Source organism: Papio anubis, chromosome 20 (genome assembly GCF_008728515.1).
Source record: "Papio anubis isolate 15944 chromosome 20, Panubis1.0, whole genome shotgun sequence".
Taxonomy (NCBI): Eukaryota; Metazoa; Chordata; class Mammalia; order Primates; family Cercopithecidae; genus Papio; species Papio anubis.
The window spans coordinates 41,846,040-41,865,971 of record NC_044995.1 but is presented as its reverse complement, the minus strand read 5'-3'; the positions used below and the strand labels follow the sequence as shown (position 1 = coordinate 41,865,971).

The window sequence follows — 19,932 nt, the reverse complement described above, 5'->3', positions numbered from 1 at the left end:
CCTTCAGGTCACCTGGGGTGAGGCTGGCTCATGGTCCATTGTGTCCTCACTCAGCCCTGTGACCTGGAGTTGATGTTATTCATGTAACCTGGGGTCAAGGGTGGCTCAGGAATATGACTTGAGGTCAAAGTCATTCACGCCTGGGATGTGTCTGAGGTCATGGGTCACTTAACCCTCTGTCTGGGGGATGAGAATTCACTCTTTCCAGGGATCTGGAGCCAGGAAGGACCCAGCCTGTGTCCTGAGATTAGGAGTCATGGAGCCCCTCACTCACCCCTGTGGCTGCCGGTACCAGGTTGTCGCAGTCGGGGAGGTACCGCTCGCAAGCCTGGAAGGCAGCCTGAGGATCTGGGCTTATCAGCAGCTCCTGAATGTCTCCCTAGGGGGTGGGGGGTGTAGGAGTCAAGGAAGGCAGCCATACAACCACAGGCTTACTCTGACCCCTCATCCCCCAGAAGTCCTACCCACCTCCTGGTACCAGGGTGTGATGCTCTCCCATCCAGAGCACACTACGTATAAGGAGGAGGTGACCCCATGACAGCCCTAGTGATTCCTCTACCCCCTGTAACTAAGACAAGGAAAGATCCTATCGGGGGCACACCCGATCCCAACCACAAGCCACATCCCATCCCACACATCTGCCCCACTAGGGGTGCATCAGTTCCTTCATGGGTTCAAGCGATTCTCAGCCTCCCAAGTAGCTGAGATTACAGGCGTGTGCCACCACACCCAGCTAATTTTTGAAGTTTTAGTAGAGACAAGGTTTTGCCATGCTGGCCAGGCTGGTCTTGAACTCCTGGCCTCAAGTGATCCACCCGCCTTGGCCTCCCAAAGTGCTGGGATTACAGGTATGAGCCACCGTGCCCTGCCAACACCATAAATTGTGACGATGCCTACTTGACTTGTTGTGGGAAGATCCAGTATTAGGGATAAGGAGGAACATGAGGTAGATCAGGTCCTGGCCTCCCAGAGGTGACACACATCATGGTCACACACAGTTAACAAAGGTCTCCACACCCAGAACACACATCACACTGCCACACAACACAGCTGCTTGCTGGTTCCCAAAGTTATAACTGCCCCTATACAATCACACACTATCACAGCAACCAGCACCATCTCAGGTCACAGTCTCAGACACACAACACCACCAGATCTTTCCACAACAAGCCCAGTAGGCGCTGTCACAATTTATGGTCTTGTGGCTCTGCAATCTCACAGTCATGCACTGCAACGGCACACACAAGCATGCACTGGCACAACCGGATCTTCCTACAACAAGTCAAGTAGGCCTCGTCACGATTTATGGTGTTGGCCGGGCGCGGTGGCTCATACCTGTAACCCCAGCACTTTGGGAGGCCAAGGTGGATGGATCACTTGAGGCCAGGAGTTCAGGACCAGCCTGGCCAACACGGCAAAACCTTGTCTCTACTAAAAATTCAAAGATTAGCTGAGCGTGGTGGTGCACACCTGTAATCTCAGCTACTTGGGAGGCTGAGAATTGCTTGAACCTGTGAGGTGGAGGTTGCAGTGAGCTGAGATGGAGCCACTGCACTCCAGCCTGGGCGACAGAGCAAGGCTCCATCTCAAAAAAAAAAAAAAATTATGGTCTTGTGGCTCTGCAATTTCACAATTCCACGCTGCAACGGTGTGTGAAAGCATGCACTTGCTTCCCTCAGCTTCCTGGGGATAGATTGAAGCTTGACATCTTCCTTCTTTAATATCCTCTCCAGATTCAGGCTGTAGACAAAACATCCAACCCACTGCCTCAGTTTCCCCCGTCACTGAACTCCTACCTCGAAAGTCTTCTCCCCAAGGTCCTGGGTCCCCAGCACAGTGAGTCCAGCTATGCTGATGAAGCGGGGGCCATGGCCCAAGACAGGCGGCTGGGCTTCACAGTCAGCTACCAGGGTCACCGTCTCACCATCTATGCTGACCGCCACACGGTGCCACCTGCAAGGGGACGGCCTCCGTGTGGGTGCTTCTCACCCCACCCCTCATCCACAGACCCCTGCCCACTCTCCCCATGCTCACCTGCCATCTGTGAGGTTGACCTGCTGGGGGAGGGGGCGGAAGGGATCACCTAGGAGACCCAGCGCTGGCCCCAGTGCCAGGCCCAACTGCCGGGCACCCCTTTCATCATAAATGGACAGCAGGACAGACTGATTGGCTGGCTGGCCCCGCAAGGTGATCAGCAAGGAGAAGTTCTCAGGAAAGTGGCCATCTGGGTGGGCAGAGGGAACAGGGCAGCTCAGATGGCCCAGCAGTGCCTCTCTCCAGGGAGGTACCCAGGCCTCCTACTCCAGCTCACCTGGAAAGAGTTCCCGCGTGGGGATGCCGAGTGTGCTGGCCTGGCCCACTCTGAATGCCCGGTCACCCTCTGGAGTCCTCTGGGGACAGAAGCCAGGCCCCTCGGGGACCCCAGCCTGTCCTCCCCGCACACCCAGAGCCTTCAGGACATCCACAGGATCTGCAGCAGAGAGAAGCCGTTGGGGGGCAGAGGTGGGGAACAGCTAGAACAAGCCCAGGACTCCAGGACAGAGGCTCAGGGTTTTTGGGAGCAAACTCCCTCCTCACACCTGTTTGGCTCCAGGAAGAAGGGAGCAGGAGCCTGGGCCCCAGCACCCCGCCTCCCTCATCACTTTACACGGGTGTTTCAGGCCTCACTTAGCCTATTGACTCTGTTTTATTTTTAGTTTTTGGTGAGAAAAAAAGTTGACTGGATTCTGGAGTTGATCAGAAGCATTCCTTCATTCCCTTCCGTGTTTCCTTCCTTCCTTCCATTCCACCACTTCCCCCCCCCCATTTCTTCTTCCCTCCACTATTTCGCCTTCCCTCTGACCCCTCCCTCTTTCCCCTCATTTCTCTTCTGTTTCCCTCCAGGCCTCCTCCCTCAGGCACCCCTCTGACCTCCTCCCTCTGACTTTCCTCTTTCCCCTCCATTTCCCCGCGGCCTCCCTCTGTTTCCCCCACCAACCTCCTCCTTCCATCCCTCATTCCGGCCCTCCTCCACCCTGTTTCCCCTCGGCCTCCCTCCTGAATGTCCCCTCCTCTGACATTCATTCCTTCCTCTTCCATTTCCCCCTCCTCCTCCCTTTGACCCTCCTCCAACCTCCTCCCTCTGAGCCTCCCTCTGATCTCTCCTCTGACTTTCCCTCTGACCTCCTCCCTCGGCCATTGGTCTCCTCCGGGCACCCCCTCTGAGCTCACTCCCTGACTTTCCTCTCCAGCCCCCCTCCTGTCGGTTGATTTTCCCCTCTGACCTCCTCCCTCTGATTTCCCTTGGTCATATCTCTGACTTGCATTTGCCATCAGGCCACCTCCCTCATTTCCCTCGACCCATTTCCCTCCATTCCACTCCCTCATTTCCTCCCTCCCTCCTTCCTCCACCCTTCCCTTCCTCCATTTCCTTCCCTCCCTTGTCCCTCCAGCCTCCCTCTGAGCCTCCCCCCACTGATCCTCATTTCCCCTCCTGTTTCCACTGATCCTCATTTCCCCCCGACCTCCACCCTGACTTTCCTCCAGCCTCCTGTTTGTTCCCCTCCCTCCCCTCCTTCCTTCCTCCCTCCTGACTTTTTCCCTCTGACCCAGCTTCCTCTGTTTCCCCTCCTGACCTCCCTCCCTCCCATTTCCCCTCTGACCCTCCATTTCCTCGGCCTCCTCTGTTTCCCTCCATTCCCTCGACCCCTCCTGGCTGTTCCTTCCTCCATTTTCCACATTTCCCTTCTGATCCACCCTTCCTTCCACTGGCTTTCCCTCCCTCCTTTCCCCTCCCTTTCCTTCCAGTCTCCCTCCATTCCCCCTCCTCCACCCTCATTCCCTTCTCTCCCTCCCCCTCCAGCCCTCCACCCTCCCAACCCCGACCTTCTCCACTGCCTATCCTGATCTCCTCCACCTGACCCATGACCTCCTCGTTTCATCTCTCTGACCTTCTTCTTCCTGATGGCTGTGCCAGCAGCACTCCCGGGCCTACATCGGCCCCTGTCCCTCTTTCATCCCAGCTAAGGAAAGGACTTGTCTGGCCCAACAGTTCCTAATCTAGGCCACGCTACCAGCCCCACCCCGAAAAGCAGCCCAGCCAGTGCTAAGTGGAACCACATGGCTTGGGCAGGGGCGGGTGGGGGCTTCCCTTGGGCCCCGAGCCCCCTGTCTGGTTTCCCCCTCCCCCCACCCTCAGCAAATTGTCCCACTGACCCCCTGCCCCAGCCTCTTGGCAGGAGCTAGATTCTCCCGAATCTGCCATGACCTCACCCCTGGGGGCGGCTCTGCTGATCTCACCACAGGGAGCTGGGGCGGGTGGGGGGGGGGGGGCGGTAAGACGTTGGGGAGGCAGGGGCTTGGATGAAGGACCCCGATTCCCACTCTTCCTAGGTCAGAGCCCTCATTTTCCAGACTCCTCAGAGGCCTGTGTCAGCCTCTGTTTCCTCTTGCCTCCAATCTCCTTCTCTCCGCATCCCTGCCCGCCCTCTCTCTGTCCCACTTTCTGTGCTGGGTCTTTCCAGGCCTCTATCTGTGTCCAAGTCTCTCTCTCTCTCATTCTCTCATTCTCTCTCTCTCTTTTTTCAATCTCTCTCTCTCCAATCGCCTTCCCCAACCCATCACCCCAGCCCCCATCTCTAATTGCCTGTTTTGTGGCTAGGCTGTTATTAAGAGAAATCTGGGTTGCAGTCCCCTGGGGCTGAGATCTGGGCTCCCAGGCTCTGCTGACCACAAGAGTCACTTCCCCACGGAACAATCATCCCAGCTGCCCCATCTCAGGCTGGGGCCCAGGGGAGGATTGAGATCAACGACCTCACCCAGCCTGGAGGCTCTCCCCTGACCCACACACTAACCTCTCTGCAGACGAAAGAGGGTCTCTCCTCAACTACCACTCATTTACAGTAAGAAAGTCCTTCCCAGCATCCAGCTCAAAGATATCCTGCTTGAAACTTGTGTCCCTTCTGGAATGACCTTTCAGAAACTGACTGCCCTTTCTTTTCATAGCTGGCATTATGACAAAAAGTCACATAAGCGGCATTGAGTCCTGCCTACGGGGACAGAGGGTGGGGGGTCTGTCAGGGACCCAACTTGCCTCCTGCCACTCTCCCCTGTGCTGGTCAGGGCCCCCAGGGGGATCTTATCTGGGGTCTGGGATGTGAAGGGACAGAGGCAGGGGCTGAGTCAGGGCATGGCTGGGAATCCCCCAGGTGTGTGGTGTGTGTGCAAATATGTGTATGTGCATGAGATTGTACAAGCGTGGGTGAGTCTGAATGAGCCAGGCAGAGATTAGCTGGGCATGTCATTTCTCCGGGTGTCAATGTGTGCAAATATTTTGCTTCTAATGGAGGGATTAGGTGCAGTTACTTGACGCGTGGCCATGTAACGCTTGCAGCGAGCTTGCAGGTGTGTCTGTGACTGTAACACCTCGGACTTCTGGTGGGGGAGTGCCGTTCTGTGTGAGAGTGTGACCCAGTCAGAGAGTGGGTGATGGGTTGTGAATGTTGACAGCGTTTGTTCGGATGTCAGGGGCAGCGTGTGTGAGAAACTGAGCGCGTGGGAGGGTCATAAAAGCTGGAACCATTTGGCGGGTGACTGGAGAGGGTTGCCTGGACACGGTGTTTCACATTCCTCGAGTCCCAGGGGACTTATATTCAGAGTGGATGCCTGAGATTGCATGACCATGTGGATGTGTGAGCGTGGGAATGCGGAATGGTCCAATCAGGGATTAACCATATGGACAGGCACCTTCCTGGACTCCAAAGTAAGAAGTGTGCTGTGGGGTGTGTGTGTGTGTGTGTGTGTGTGTGTGTTGGGAGACTGAGCTCACCTTAGAAAGGGATTTCCAGGAGGGCCTAGTCTGAGGTCTCTCAGATCAGGGAAGCCCCAGGGAGCCACGCCATCCCCTGACTCCCGGAGCGCCCCCTACTCCGAACCCTGCGGGGCGGGACAGGGCGCCCAGCCAGTGCGCGCAGCTGGGCGTGCGTCAGCGCTGACTCACCCATCCGGCGGCCCCCGGGACCCCTTGGGGGCCCCTGAGAAATTCCTCGGAAAAAACACCCAAGGCTCCAGCAGCTGGGGTGGGAGGGGGGGAGCAACTTCCACTCCCGCCCCGCCCTGCGCCCCGCCCCGCCTCGCCCCTCACCGTGGCCCTCCCCGAGGCCCTGTCCATGGTGCTGATCGCGGCTCTGGGGACCGCGGGGTGGGGGAGGGGGCGACAGGGAGGGAGGGGAGGAGACGGGCACTCGCCAATTTGGGGCAGAGGAGGGAAAGGGAGAATGGGGTGAAGCCATTTAAAGAGACGCAAAAGAAACTGTGGGTTCCCGAAGAGCCCCCCCCATACTCGTCCCCACTCACCTTCATCCTCATGGGCAATTATTTGCACCCAAAAATCACAACTACACCCCTCATGGGGCACTCAGAGACACACAGTCACACGCATAACCACACACACGGTTACCCTCGAAAATCAGCACATAGACAAACGCACAAGTGCATACTCACCTGTCGCAATATACACCCTCCCAGCACTGCCCTGTCACTCACAGTCACACTATCGCCATCAACCTCCACATGCAAGCACACATGCAATTTCACTCCAAATGCACAGACATGCTACACACACGCACACACCTGCACATTGCATGCATTCCCACGCGCTCGCCAGAAAACGCAGTCACACATCCCTACCCCTACCCCCGAACAGTCACACACCCACAAATCACCCAGAGTCGGACACTCATGCGCCCACATCACACCGGGACCCCACGCAGCGCTCACGTCCTCCCCCTCCACGCCCCTCCATGCCTCGCTCTTTTAGGCCCTCTCTGAGTCGTGGACCCTGGGTCCCATCTCTTTCCTCCCGGCTCACCGGCCTGCGTCCCCGGCAGAAGCTGCAGCGCCGCCAGGAGCAGGCAGAGACCGGCCCGCGGCTGGCCCAGGCCCTGGCGGTTCCCCATCCTGGCGGGGCCCACGGGCAAGGCGGGGGACCAGTCGGGGCGGCTGCCGGGCGCGGCGACTCCTCGGGCTCGGTGCAGTCACTCGCGGCGCCCGCTCCTCTCGGGGTCCGCGGGAAACTGCCCGAGACCCCGCCCTGGCCTCGCCCTGCGCTCCAGCGCCTGGCCAGGCGGGGCTCCTTGGAGGGGGAGCGCTGACAGCTGGACTGGGAAGTTGGGAAACTTTGTGCTGAGCGCTGATTGGCCGGCTGGTGTGGAGCCGAGCGCCAGGAGCTGGGTTGTTCCTGCCCCACCCCACAGTGGAGGAGAAGGGTCACTCCCACCCAGTCCTGGAGTTCGAGGGTTCCAGCCCTACCCCAAACCTTTTCGGCCTAGCAGATCCCCTCAAAGGAGAGCTTAGCCTCATTCAAACCTTCAGCCTCCATCCAGGCCCTGGAAAAGGGGGAGGTGCAGGTTTATACCAAATCTTTTTTTATTTTCTTTTATTTTTACATTTTATTTTGGAGACAGGGTCTTGATCTGTCACCCAAGCTGGAGTGTAGTGGCCCAATCATAGCTCACTGCAGCTTCCAACTCCTGGGTTCAAGCCATCCGCCTGCTTCAGCCTCCTGAGAAGCAGGTACCACATGCACATACTGCTACACCTAGCTAATTTAAATATATATATTTTTTTGTAGAGACCAGGGTCTTGCTTGCTGCCCAGGTCGGTCTTGAACTTCTGGTTCCAAGTGATCCTTCGGCCTTGCCCTCCCAAAGCGCTGGCATTACAGGCATGAGCCACCTCACCTGGCACCAAGTCCTTTCTGCCTCACTCAGGCCCCCAAGTGGGGTCCCAATCTCACCCCAAACTCTCATTCACCTACCTGCTTTATCCTCAGTCCCTTAGGTAGACAATAGGAGGTACCAGCCTCAGCCCCAGAGCCTTTCCTTCAGGTCCCTAAGGGGTCCTGATCCCACCTCAAACCTCACCCCAGATCCCAAAATGGGGTCCCCAGTCTTACTGCAAACATTTATCTCTCCACTGAAATCCCTGAGTCACGTGTCCTGGTCCCAGATTCTCACCACAGATCCCAAAACACAGTTTTCACTTTCCCCCAAATTATTGATTCCTCAAATAAAGGGTCTTATCTCCATCCCTAACCCTCATCTCCCCCCACCCCAAACCAGGTCTCCAGTGGATGCCCTGGCCCCAATCCCAAATCCCCACCAAATGGGGGAGTCTGAGCTGGGTGCGGTGGCTCACGCCTGTAGTCCCAGCACTTTTGAGAGGCTGAGGCGGGCAGATCGCTTGAGTCCAGGGGTTAGAGGCCAGCTGGCTAACATGGCGAAACCCCATCTCTGCTAAAAATACAAAAACTAGCCAGGCAATGTGGCTGGCCTCTGTAGTCCCAGCTACTTGGGAGGCTGAGGTGGGAGGATCACTTGAACCAGGGAGGTGGAGGTTGCAGTGAGCTAACGTTGTGCCACTGCACTCCAGCCTGGGCAACAGAGCAAGACTCTATCTGTCTCAGAAAAAAAAAAAAAAAAGGTCCGGGGGTGGTGGGAAATCTGTCCCTGTTGCAAAGCAATGCACTGTCACGGGGAGGAAAGGGTGGATTCTTGCCATTCTTGGGATGAGGCAGAGGCCCCCCTCACCGTGCTGGGACCCCCACCTCCAGCATGAAGAGGTCCCCAGGAGGTCAAATAGAGCTTTTATGCAATTGGACAAGCGCAGACACGCAGGATGTGAGGGTGCTTCCCGAGGGAGGGGAGGAACCAAGAGGCGTATCCTGAGCCCTGAACTGCTCCCCGAACCCTGCTTCCCCCACCCCCGCCCCAGGGGAAGAGGGAGACGCAAGCAGTGCCTTCCTCCCAGTCTCTGACTCCCCAGACAAAGAGTCTCTGTGTCCCTGAAGAGGAGGGGGTGGGGCCCCATCAGGCCTGAGGGGGAGACGGGGCCCCCCAGGGTGGGAGGAGGAGAGGGAATCTCTGCAAGCTGCGCCTCCCCCCACCCCAGGGACATCTGAAGCTGAGACTTCTCCAACTAAAAGGCTCTCACAAAATTCCTGCCTGCCCTGCCTTGCTGGAAGTTCTTCCTGTAGTCTAACTACATCTTCTGACAGTTCCACACCCCTTCCCTCTGTGAAACAACATTTCTGGATCCACATTCTCTGTCTCCTTCTCTCACTCTCTCCCTTCAATCAGAGATTCTTCACCCAGAATACAGACACTAATTCCCCCCAGCTTTCACAGAAACTCTCCCCAGCCCTAAATAATTTATACTCAGCCGGGCTCAGTGGCTCACGCTTGGAATCACAGCACTTTGGGAGGCTAAGGCCGCTGGACCACTTGAGGTCAGAAGTTCAAGACCAGCCTGACCAACATGGAGAAACCTCATCTCTACTAAAAATACAAAAATCAACTCCGTGTGGTGGCACACACCTGTAGTCCCAGCTACTTGGGAGGCTGAGATAGGAGAATCGCTTGACCCTGGAAAACGGAGGTTGTAGTGAGCCGAGATTGTACCACTGCACTCCAGCCTGGGTGACAAGAGCAAGGCTCTGTCTCAAAATAATAATAATAATAATAATTTACACTCATAATAAAAATTAAAAATTAAGAAAACAGTTACAAATGTCCAAGGCAGGAGGATCGCTTGAGGCCAAGAGTTGGAGACCAGTCTGGGCAACAGAGCAAGGTCCCATGTCTAAAAACAAAGTAAATTTAAAAATTAGCTGGGTATGGTAGTGTGTGCCGGTAGCCCCAGCTACTCTGGAGGCTGAGGTGGAAGGATCGCTTGAGGCTGCGGTGAGCTAGGGTGGTGCCACTGCACTGCAGCCTGAGTGACAGAGCAAGATGCTGTCTCTTAAAAACAAACAAACAAAAACCAGTGATGTGTATAGTAGGTGTGGAGAAGACATTTTTGGCAGATGAAGAAAATGAGGTGCAGAGAGGATTTAAGAGATTCTCTCTTACTGCCTGTTCAGGGTCAGTCCAGAATTGAGGGTCTCCTGGCCAGGGCGGAGGCTTTGCCCTGCAGGGGATCTGTGGGAGGGGGTTAGGAGGGAGCAGACGAGCCCAGGATGAATGGTCAGAGTCAGGTGCTGCCCGGCGGAGGTCACGCGTCCAGGGAGGGGATCAACATGGCCGCTGCACCCCGGACTGTGCTGATCTCCGGCTGCTCATCAGGAATTGGTCTGGAACTTGCAGTGCAGCTGGCCCATGACCCCAAGAAGCGTTACCAGGGTAAGAGGTGCAGGGCGGCGCTAGGAGGCAGCAGGGTGGAAACGGCTTCCCCAGCACTGTCTCCCCTACCCATCTCTCCCAGCTGCACTTGTGGGCTTGGGGAGAACTCAGGATGCATGCCGTCTTCCTCTCCCTCCAGGAATCATCCCCTCATCCTACAAATATTTCTTGAGCACCTTCTGGGTGTTCTGAATGCTGGCAACACAACTGGGGATGAAATAGACAAAAATCTCAGCCCTCGGGATGGTGTCATGCGGGGAGGAGAGGGAGAATGAGCGATAAACAGATAAAAAGAAATTGTTGCTATATCTGGTGGGAATAACTGCTGAGAAACAAAATAAAGCATGCTGAGAGTGGCAGGGGGTGGGTGGGTGATATTTTTAGAAGGGTTTCACTAGGGCATTTCCTAGATTGGAATAATCACTACCCTGATGCTCACTCCTCCACAGTCTCCCCAGATTACTGCTTTTACTGAGATAAGCTTCTTAAGTGCTCCTGACCTTGGGGGTTGAAGGGATGGCCTTCTAGTTCTAAGAACTTGCCTTTCTGCAGCTCTAGAATAAATCCCTGGAACCTGCATCCTAACCAACCAGGAGAACCCCTGACCCAGAGGGTGCATGCTGGAGCCAAAGTGGGCAAAGGGTTGTTACTTACAAGGAGGCGACTGGGGGTGAGGGCATTGCCCCAGTTGGCAGGGGTGCTTCTCCCAGCCCTCTGCCCTCTGTTTTAGAGACACACACAGCTTTGAGCATGAGAGCCTGAACGCCAGTGTGCAGGGAATAACGTGCGTTCCTGTGGGCGGGCAGATGGGTGTATTAAACTGCTGGAGGCTAATGTTTACGGAGCTTTTACAATGTACCACGCTGCATTCTAAGTGCCCTGAATCCAGGAAGTCGTTTAATCCTCACATCACACCTGTGAGGCAGGCACTATCATCCACCCCATTTTATTATTATTTTATTATTTATTTATTTTGAGTCAGAGTCTTGCTCTGTCGCCCAGGTTGAGTGCAGTGGCGCATCTTGGCTCACTGCAGCCTCCACCTCCCACATTCAAGTGATTTTCATGCCTCAGTCTCCTGAGTTTCTGGGATTAAGGCATGCACCACCACACCTGGCTAATGTTTTGTATTTTTAATAGACGAGATTTCACCATGTTGGCCAGACTGGTCTCGAACTCCTGGCCTCAGGTGATCTGCCCACCTGGGCCTCCCAAAGTGCTGGGATTGCAGGCATGAGCCACTGTGCCTGGCCTGCCTCATTTTAGAAATGAGGAAACGAAGATGCAGACTGTCAAAGGTCTTTGCTCAAGGTCTCCCAGCTGCAAAGTGGCAGAGCTGGGATTTGAACTCAGGCATCCCATCCCTTGCACCCATGTTTCCCACTATATCACATGTAGATGCAAGTGACCCCATTCAGGCGCCTGCTACCCACGAATCACACTGGTCCGAAGACAAGAGGCAAATGCCCCCAGGAGTGTTCTTGGTTGATTATGGTTGCACACATTGGGGGATATCAAACATGCATGCTGGTGCATGTGCAGACATGGTACATATGCTAAGGTCCTGCTTAAGAGCATAAGCTTGAGGCTGGGCGCAGTAGCTCATGTCTGTAATTTCAGCACTTTGGGAGGCCGAGGTGGACAGATCACCTGAAGTCAGGAGTTTGAGAACAGCCTGGCCAACATGGTGAAACCCCGTCTCTACTAAAAATACAAAAATTGGCCAGGCGTGGTGGTTCATGCCTGTAACCCCAGCACTTTGGGAGACCGAGGTGGGTGGATCACGGGGTCAGGAGATCGAGACCATCCTGGCTAACACGGTGAAACTCCATCTCTACTACAAATACAAAAACTTAGCCGGGCGTGGTGGCGGGCACCTGCAGTACCAGCTACTCTGGAGGCTGAGGCAGAAGAATGGTGTGAATCCCAGGGGTGGAGCTTGCAGTGAGCCGAGATTGCGCCACTGCACTCCAACCTGGGTGACAGAGCAAGACTCTGTCTCGGTCAATCAATCAACCAATCAATAAAAATACAAAAATTAGCTGGGCATGGTGGCAGGTACCTGTAATCCCAGCTACTTGAGAGGCTAAGGCAAGAGAATCGCTTGAACCAGGAGACAGAGGTTGCAGTGAGCCGAGATTTTGCTACTGTATTCCAGCCTGGGTGACAAGAGCGAGACTCCATCTCAAAAAAAAAAAAAAAAAAAAAAAGAAAAGAAAAGAAAAAAGAGGATAAGCTTGGCCAGGCTCTGTGGCTCTTTGGCTTCTGATGCCTATAATCCCAGCACTTTGGGGGGATGAGGTGGGCAGATCACCTGAAGTTTGAGACCAGCCTGACCAATATGGTGAAACCCCATATCTACTAAAAATACAAAAGATTAGCTGGGTGTAGTGGCAGGCACCTGTAATCCCAGCTACTTGGGAGGTTGAGGCAGGGGAATCGCTTGAACCCAGGAGGTAGAACTGGCAGTGAGCCGAAATCACGCCCCTGCACTCCAGACTGGGTAACAAACGAGAGTGAAACTTTGTCTCAAAATATGTGTGTGTGTATATATATATATATATATGCCTATTAACTTCAGCGTTCATGTATGTATGTATGTTGGCTATAGGTATGTATGCATTTTTTTCATGGCAGTCTGTTTTATGTTTGTGTATTTTATTGTCTTACCTACTAGGCTATAAATTCCATGAAGGCAGAAATGTTATCTTATTTATTTATTTATTTATTTATTTATTTTGAGACAGAGTCTCACTCTGTTGCCAGGCTGGAGTTCAGTAGCATGATCTCAGCTCACTGCAACCTCCTCTGCCTCCCAGGTTCAAGCAATTCTCCTGCCTCAGCCTCCTGAGTAGCTGGGATTTCAGGTGTGTGCCACCACGCCCAGCTAATTTTTGTATTTTTAATAGAGACCAACTTTCACCACTTTGGCCAGGATGGTCTCGATCTCTTGACCTTGTGATCTGCCCACCTCGGCCTCCCAAAGGGCTGGGATTACACATGTGAGCCACCCCGGCCTTATTTTTTTATTTTTTGAGACAGGGTCTCACTCTGTCACCCAGGCTGTAGTGCAGTGGCTCCAACTCAGCTCACTGCAGCCTCAACCTCCTGGGCTCGAGCAATCCTCCCACCGCAGCCTCCCAAGTAGCCAGGACTACAGGTGGGGGCCACCCACCACACCTGGCAAATTTGTATATATAATTTTTTTGTAGAGATGGGATACTTCCCAGGCTGGTCTCAAACTCCTGGGGTCAAGCAATCCTCCCACCTAGGCCTCCCAAAGTGCTGGGATTACAGGCTTGCATCACCACACCTGGGGACTATCTTATTTCATGCCATAGCCTCAGCACCTAGAATAGGGCATAGTGTATAGTAGATGCTCAATAAATGTCTGTTGAACTCATGGTTGGAAGGATGGATACAGGTATGTGGAGATGCATGTACACAAGTGTGCACTTACTTGTTGGCTGAGTGATAAATGTGGGTGTGTGAACTTGTGGGTTTCCATCTCTCTGTGACTTCTAATGCAAGATCACAGAAACGTGGAGCCCACACCAAGGGGAAAGGAACTCAGTGCCTCTCCCTGCTTTACTCTCTGCCCCCAGTGGTGGCCACCATGAGGGACCTGGGGAAGAAGGAGACACTGGAGGCAGCTGCTGGGGAGGCTCTGGGGCAGACCCTCACTGTGGCCCAGCTGGACGTGTGCAGTGACGAGTCGGTGGCTCAGTGTCTCAGCTGTATGCAGGGAGAAGTGGACGTGCTGGGTAAGACGTCACAGCCCCTGATTCACTGAGCCCCATCCTGGTCTGAGTATAGACCCTCAATACGGCAAGGTCTGAGCACCAGCTCTCTGGCTCCTTCACCAATCTCTGAACCTGGATAGAAGGGGTAGACCAGTTGGCCAACAGGGGTAGACCAGTTGATCCTACCAATTGATTTATTAAGGGCTGGGTCCCGTGAATTATACCTGTAATCCTAGCACTTTGGGAGGCTGAGACAGGAGGATTGCTTGAGCCCAGCAGCTCGAGACCAGCAAAATAGTGAGACTTTGACTCTACAAAAAAATTAAGAATTAGCCAGGTATAGCGGTGCATGCCTAATCCCAGCTACTCAGGAGGCCAAGGTGGGAGGCTCACTAGAGCCCAGGGGTTTGAGGCTGCAGTGAGTTATGATAGAGCCAGTCTGGGAGACAGAGAAAGACCTTGTCTCCCAGATAGAGCCAGTCTGGGAGACAGAGAAAAATCAATTTTTTTTTTTTTCTTGAGACGGATTCTTGCTCTGCGCCCAGGCTGGAGTGCGGTGGCGTGATCTCGGCTCACTGCAACCTCCACCCCCCGGGTTCAAGCGATTCTCCTGCCTCGCCTCCTGAGTAGCTGGGATTACATGTGCCTGCCACCATGCCCAGCTAATTTTTGTGTTTTTCGTAGAGGCGAGGTTTCACCATGTTGGCCAGGCTGGTCTCAAACTCCTGACCTGAAGTGATCCGCCCACTTCGGCCTCCCAGAGTGCTGGAATTACAGGCGTGCACCACCGCACCTGGCCAAAAATCTTTTTTTTGTTTTTGAGATGGAATTTAACTCTTGCTGCCTAGGCTAGAGTGCAATGGCATGATCTCAGCTCACTGCAACCTCCACCTCCCGGGTTCAAGTGATTCTCCTGCCTCAGCCTCCCAAGTAGCTGGGATTACAGGCATGCGCCACCACACCCGGCTAATTTTGTATTTTTAGTAGAGACGGGTTTCTCCATGTTCGTCAGGCTGGTCTCGAAGGCTGACCTCAGGTGATCCACTCGTCTTGGCCTCCCAAAGTGCTGGGATTACAGGCATGAGCCACCATGCCTGGCCCAAAAATCAATTTTTTAAAAAATAAAAATATTAGAGACACTAGTAATAATCTGAGGCCTGGGGGTGGGGCAGATTTTACGGAATAGAAATTCTCATATATGGAGAAAGTCATATGTGGTTGGGAAAATTACTTGGATGAGTCACTTGAGGAAGACAGCATGATGCAGAAATAAGTCATAAGGTCCCCAACCTTCGCAGGAAGGTGGGTGTCACTGTCTTGATGCAATTTGGGGTCAGAACTGAATTGCTCATGGATTAAGGGGGCCACTATTCCCAGCAGCCCTTCCTCCCACTCAGGGCTGAGGATCTCCTATGACAAACGCTAAACTGTGTTTAAAGATCACCAAGATTTCATATTTGTCCACCCATGATACCCTGGACTGGCCTTGGACTTGGAGTATGGGGTGGGGTGATTCAGGGGGTGTCTGGAAGTAATGCTAGAAGGGTAAGGGACTTTAAGGTAACCTTAGTACCTCTTCTCTTAGTGAATAATGCCGGAATGGGTCTGGTGGGGCCCCTGGAGGGGCTCAGCCTTGCTGCCATGCAGAATGTCTTTGACACCAACTTTTTCGGAGCTGTCCGTCTCGTCAAAGCTGTGCTTCCAGGCATGAAGAGGAGGCGGCAGGGCCACATCGTGGTGATCAGCAGCGTCATGGGGCTGCAGGGTGAGCTGTGGGGACCCACCCCTGGAAATCCCACCAGCGTCTGATCCTCCCCAGACTGGGAGGATGGTGAATGGGTTTTAGATCATATTCTAAATTAGTGTGGAGCCCAGGCTTGGTGATTCATGCCTGTAATCCTAGCACTTTGGGAGGCTGAGACGGGTGGATTGCCTGAGCTCAGGAGTTCAAGACCACCAGTAAGAACGGGTGAAAGCCCGTTCTTACTAAAATACAAAAAAAAAAATCAGCTGTGCATGGTAGCATGTGCCTGTAATCCCAGCTACTCAGGAGGCTGAGGCACGAGAATTGCTTGAACCTGGGAGGCAGAGGTTGCAGTGAGCCAAGATTGTGCCACTGCACTCCAGCCTGGGCAACAAAGTGAAACTCTGTCTCTAAAATAAATAAAATAAAATAAAATAAAATAAATTAGCCTGGAGAATTGTGTTCAGAAGGATTATGAAGTTCAGAAGGAAAAAGTGGCCAGACATGGTGACTCATATCTATAATCCCAGCACTTTGCGCGGCCTAGGCAGGAGGGTTGTTTAAGCTCAGGAGTTTGAGACCAGCCTGGTCAACATAGCAAGACCTTATTACTATGAACTTTTTTTTCCATTAGGCCAGGCACAATGACTCATGCCTGTAACTCCAACACTTTGGGAGGCCAAGGCAGGTGGATCACTCGAGATCAGGAGTTCAAGACCAGCCTGGCCAAAATTGTGAAACCCTACTCTCTACTTCTCTTTCATTCGTTCTTTCTCTTTTTCTTTCTTCTCTTTCTTTTTCTCTTCTTTCTATTATTTCTCTTTTCTTTTTTCTTTCTTTTCTTTCTCTCTTTTTCTTTCTTTCTTCTCTTTCATTCATTTGTTCTTTCTCTTTCTTCTTCTCTTTTTCTCTTCTTTCTGTCTCTTTTTTCTTTTCTTTCTTCTTTCTTTCTCTCTATCTATTATAGAGATGGGGTCTCACTATGTTGCCCATGCTGGTCTCAAACTCCTGGGCTCAAGCAATCCTCCTGCTTTGGCCTCCAAAGTGCTGGGATTACAAGAGTAAGCCACCACTCCTGGTTGCCTTCTTCTTTTTTTTTTTTTTTCTTTTTCTTTCTTTCTTTCTTCTTTTCTTTTCTTTCTTTTTTTTTTTTTTAAATTTTTGGGACACAATCTCACTCTGTCACCCAGGCCAGAGTGCAGTGGCAGGATTACTGTTCACTGTAGCCTTGACTCCCGTGCTCAAGCGATCCTCCCACCTCAGCCCCATGAGTAGTTGGTGTTACGCACGCGTCTAATTGAAGAGACACCCTGAACAGACTAAGTGTGAGCAACAAGGCTGTTTATTCACTTTTCAGCTGAGTCCAAAAAGGGAGTCAGTGAAGGGTGGTGGGAGTGGAACTGGTTTTATAGGTTTGGGGTAGGTAGTGGAAAGATAGTTAGGGGCGGTTTCTTTGGGCAGGGGAAGAATGTCACAAGGTGCATAGTCACAAGGTGGGGGAAGGTCACAAGGCATGATATCACAAGGTCAATTGATTAGATAGGATAGGGCAGGAACAGATCACAATGGTGGAATGTTGCAAGATTGGTTAATCGGTTAAGGCAGGAACTAGCCGTTTCTTCTTCTTTAGTGGTTCTCCTGTTGCTCCAGGCTTTGTGACTCCAGGAGGCCTGTACATGTGGGTCACAGGGACCACAATGGCTCGACCATGGTGTAGTACGTTCACAGGACCTTACATTCCTGTCTTTTTATGTTTAATAATGAAAAATAAAATAAGAAAGAAATAAAATGAGAAAGAGTAGTGTAATGTTAGGATGTTGGGGTGAAAATTTTAGGGGTGCCAAGGAGGGGTGATGGGTGATGTTTTGGGGTGATGGACAATGTTTCTAAGGGCTACTTTGAGTGGGGTTGGGGCAGCATGGGAACCTAAAGTTGGAGAGATTAAACTGAGGAAAGATCTTGGGGTAGGAGTTGGTATTGCGGGGTTGTTAGAAGGAGGATTTGCCGTATTGATTAATTAGTAATAGCTTAGATACGATTTTGTATAAACTGAGAGATTAGCCTGAAAAGACAAGGTCTGATCAAGAGGACAAGAAGGATGAGTGCGAAAGGGCCTGTTAGTGGAAGGAGCCATGAAGCTAGGCTAGAGAATGGCAAGGTAAGTCCAGAATAATTATTTGCCTGATTTGCAAGTTTTTGAGCTTTGTCTTTAAGTTTTTTAATGTTATCATATATGAGGCCAGATTGATTTAAGTAAAAGCGGCATTCTTCATTTAAGAATAGGCAGAGCCAGAAATGGCTCACGCCTGTAATCTAACTTGGGAGGCAGGAGTGAGGTCTGAGGCCAGGAGGTGAGACCATCCCACAAATTTAAACATGGTGAAACCCCATCACTAAAATATTACAAAAATATAGCCGGAGGCGTGGGCCACCCTAGAATCCCAACTATAGGACCTGAAGGCAGGAGAAATGCGTGAACAGAGCCAGGAAGCTGCATTGCAAGCAAGAGATAGACCCTTTCTTGCCACCACGGCCTCAAAGGCGTGAGGCGAGACTGTCTCTCAAAAAAAAAAAGAAAAAAAAAGAAGGAGCCGAGGCAAGCTCAACCCTGTAATCCCAGCACTTTGCTGGGGAGCCAGAGGCGGATCACTGAGGTCAGGGTGAGACCATCATTCTTTCCTTGAGGTAAAACCAAGTCTCAGAAGCCAAAAACTTAAGCGGTGGCCCGAGGTGTAAGTAGGCAGCCTGTAGTCCCAGCTACTCGGGAGGCTGAGGCGGAGGAGAATGCGGCGTGAACCAGGGAGAAGCGGAGCTGCAGTGGAAGCTGAGATCAAGTACTGATCAAGCCTGGGTGACAGACAGACTCAAATCCTCAAAAAAAAGAAAAAGAAAAGAAAAAAAGGCAGGCGCCGTGTCCGCCCTAATCAACACTGGGAGGCAGGGCAATGGATCTGAGGTCGAGAGATGAGACCATCATTGCTGCAGGTGAGAAACCCCATCTGCATCTTAGCAGGCAGAGAATTGCAGGCTCCCTCTCAAGTCCCCACTACCAGGAAGCTGAGCAGGAAGAGTCATGTCAGCACCAGAGGCCGAGCACGGCTGAATCGACCACTGCACTCCAACCCTGAAGCTGATGAGAGAAGCGTTCCCTGTCTCAAAAAAAGAAAAGAAAAAAAAAAAAGAATAAAGTGACCTTCCGGCCCTTCAAAGTCTAGTGCTGTGTATCACTGAGGGTGGCAATGAGTCCGTTGCCTTACTAGGCTTCTGGATTTTAGGCATTTGTTCTGAATGATACCCCTTTGTTTGTCGCATAATTGATGGTTTCATACACACATGCAGAGGCGCTTAGGCTAGGCAAAGAGATCATATACCTAGCTATTCAGGCTATTGGTAGGTGCATTAGGGGTCTTCACGGGGAGTACCTCAGCACCGCTGGAGGCCAGGCTCAGGTGCAGTCAGCGTGGGTGAGGCTGGGATTGGAAACTGTCATTTCTCAGGAGCCAAGTAGAATGAAGGAACCAGTATTTAAAGTCATTGATTCGGGTGCTTGCTAGTTTAAAATCATGGAGTTCTTAATATATAGTTGAATTAGAGGGTCCGAGGCGAGAGAGAAATTTCGGCGTTCAGGCCGGAGGAGAGGTTGCAGCAGGGAGGGACAGACGCCTGGACTGTCCTTCCAGCTCACCTCCGAAGGAGAGCCACTCTGGGCAGGGGGCCGAGGAGCCAGCAGGGAGGAGGACCGAAATTATAAAGCCAGGCCAGGGTGCGGGGAGGGGTGGTGATGGGAGGAATTTCAGGGGCCGGATTTTGTGGGGTAGAAGTGGGATCAGATTACCAGAGGGAGTGCGAACTGAGTTGGAGTGGGTGAGGGGCGGGGAGGGGTGCTGGGGATGAAGCAAAGTCAAGCAATGGAAGAAGAAGATCAGGCTAAACGGGACGAGATTACAGTAGGAGCAGAGGCTAAGGGAGAGATATCATGAATTAAAATACCTGGACAGCCAAAGGCGAACTAAATCCCCGCGCGGGGAGAACAATTGGCGGGCAGATCATGAGCCAGGAGTTTAGAGACCATCACCGGCTGGCGCACGGTGAAAACTCTACTAAAATAAGTGGCGGTGACCCGGACATGGTGGCGAGCGCCTACTCCGTCTCTTTCTAGAGGAGGAGACTTGGGGAGAACCGGGGAGGCAGGCACGGAAGCAGAGTAGGATCGCTACTGCTTAACCTCCAGCCGAAAGGCGGAGAACAGAAGCGAGACTCGTCGAAATGGGCAAGCCCGTAACGCGGG

The 19,932-nt window shown here is 52.7% G+C and overlaps 2 protein-coding genes and 1 long non-coding RNA gene across 3 annotated transcripts in view; 1 reads left to right on the top strand and 2 right to left on the bottom strand.

Annotated features, from left to right (window-relative positions):
• COL5A3 (collagen type V alpha 3 chain) overlaps positions 1-7,051 on the bottom strand; it is a 49,213-nt gene extending 42,162 nt beyond the window's left edge. Inside the window, 5 exon segments of the mRNA XM_031659061.1 lie at positions 275-379; positions 1,797-1,953; positions 2,035-2,224; positions 2,312-2,470; positions 6,848-7,051. Of these exon segments, the coding sequence (XP_031514921.1) occupies positions 275-379; positions 1,797-1,953; positions 2,035-2,224; positions 2,312-2,470; positions 6,848-6,935 (699 nt within the window). The 5' untranslated portion in view covers positions 6,936-7,051.
• A 2,697-nt stretch (positions 7,052-9,748) lies between these two features.
• Positions 9,749-15,934, top strand: RDH8 (retinol dehydrogenase 8). The gene is made up of 3 exons (XM_031659948.1): positions 9,749-10,157; positions 13,763-13,921; positions 15,486-15,934. The coding sequence occupies exons 1-3, from the start codon at positions 9,995-9,997 to the stop codon at positions 15,707-15,709; spliced, it is 546 nt and encodes a 181-aa protein (XP_031515808.1). The 5' UTR covers positions 9,749-9,994; the 3' UTR covers positions 15,710-15,934.
• Positions 15,935-16,968: 1,034 nt separating this feature from the next.
• The window catches only part of LOC116271697, an 8,573-nt gene continuing 5,609 nt past the window's right edge, over positions 16,969-19,932 (bottom strand). Inside the window, exon 3 of the long non-coding RNA XR_004180389.1 lies at positions 16,969-17,388. This is a non-coding gene — a long non-coding RNA (uncharacterized LOC116271697). The remainder of the gene's footprint in view (positions 17,389-19,932) is intronic.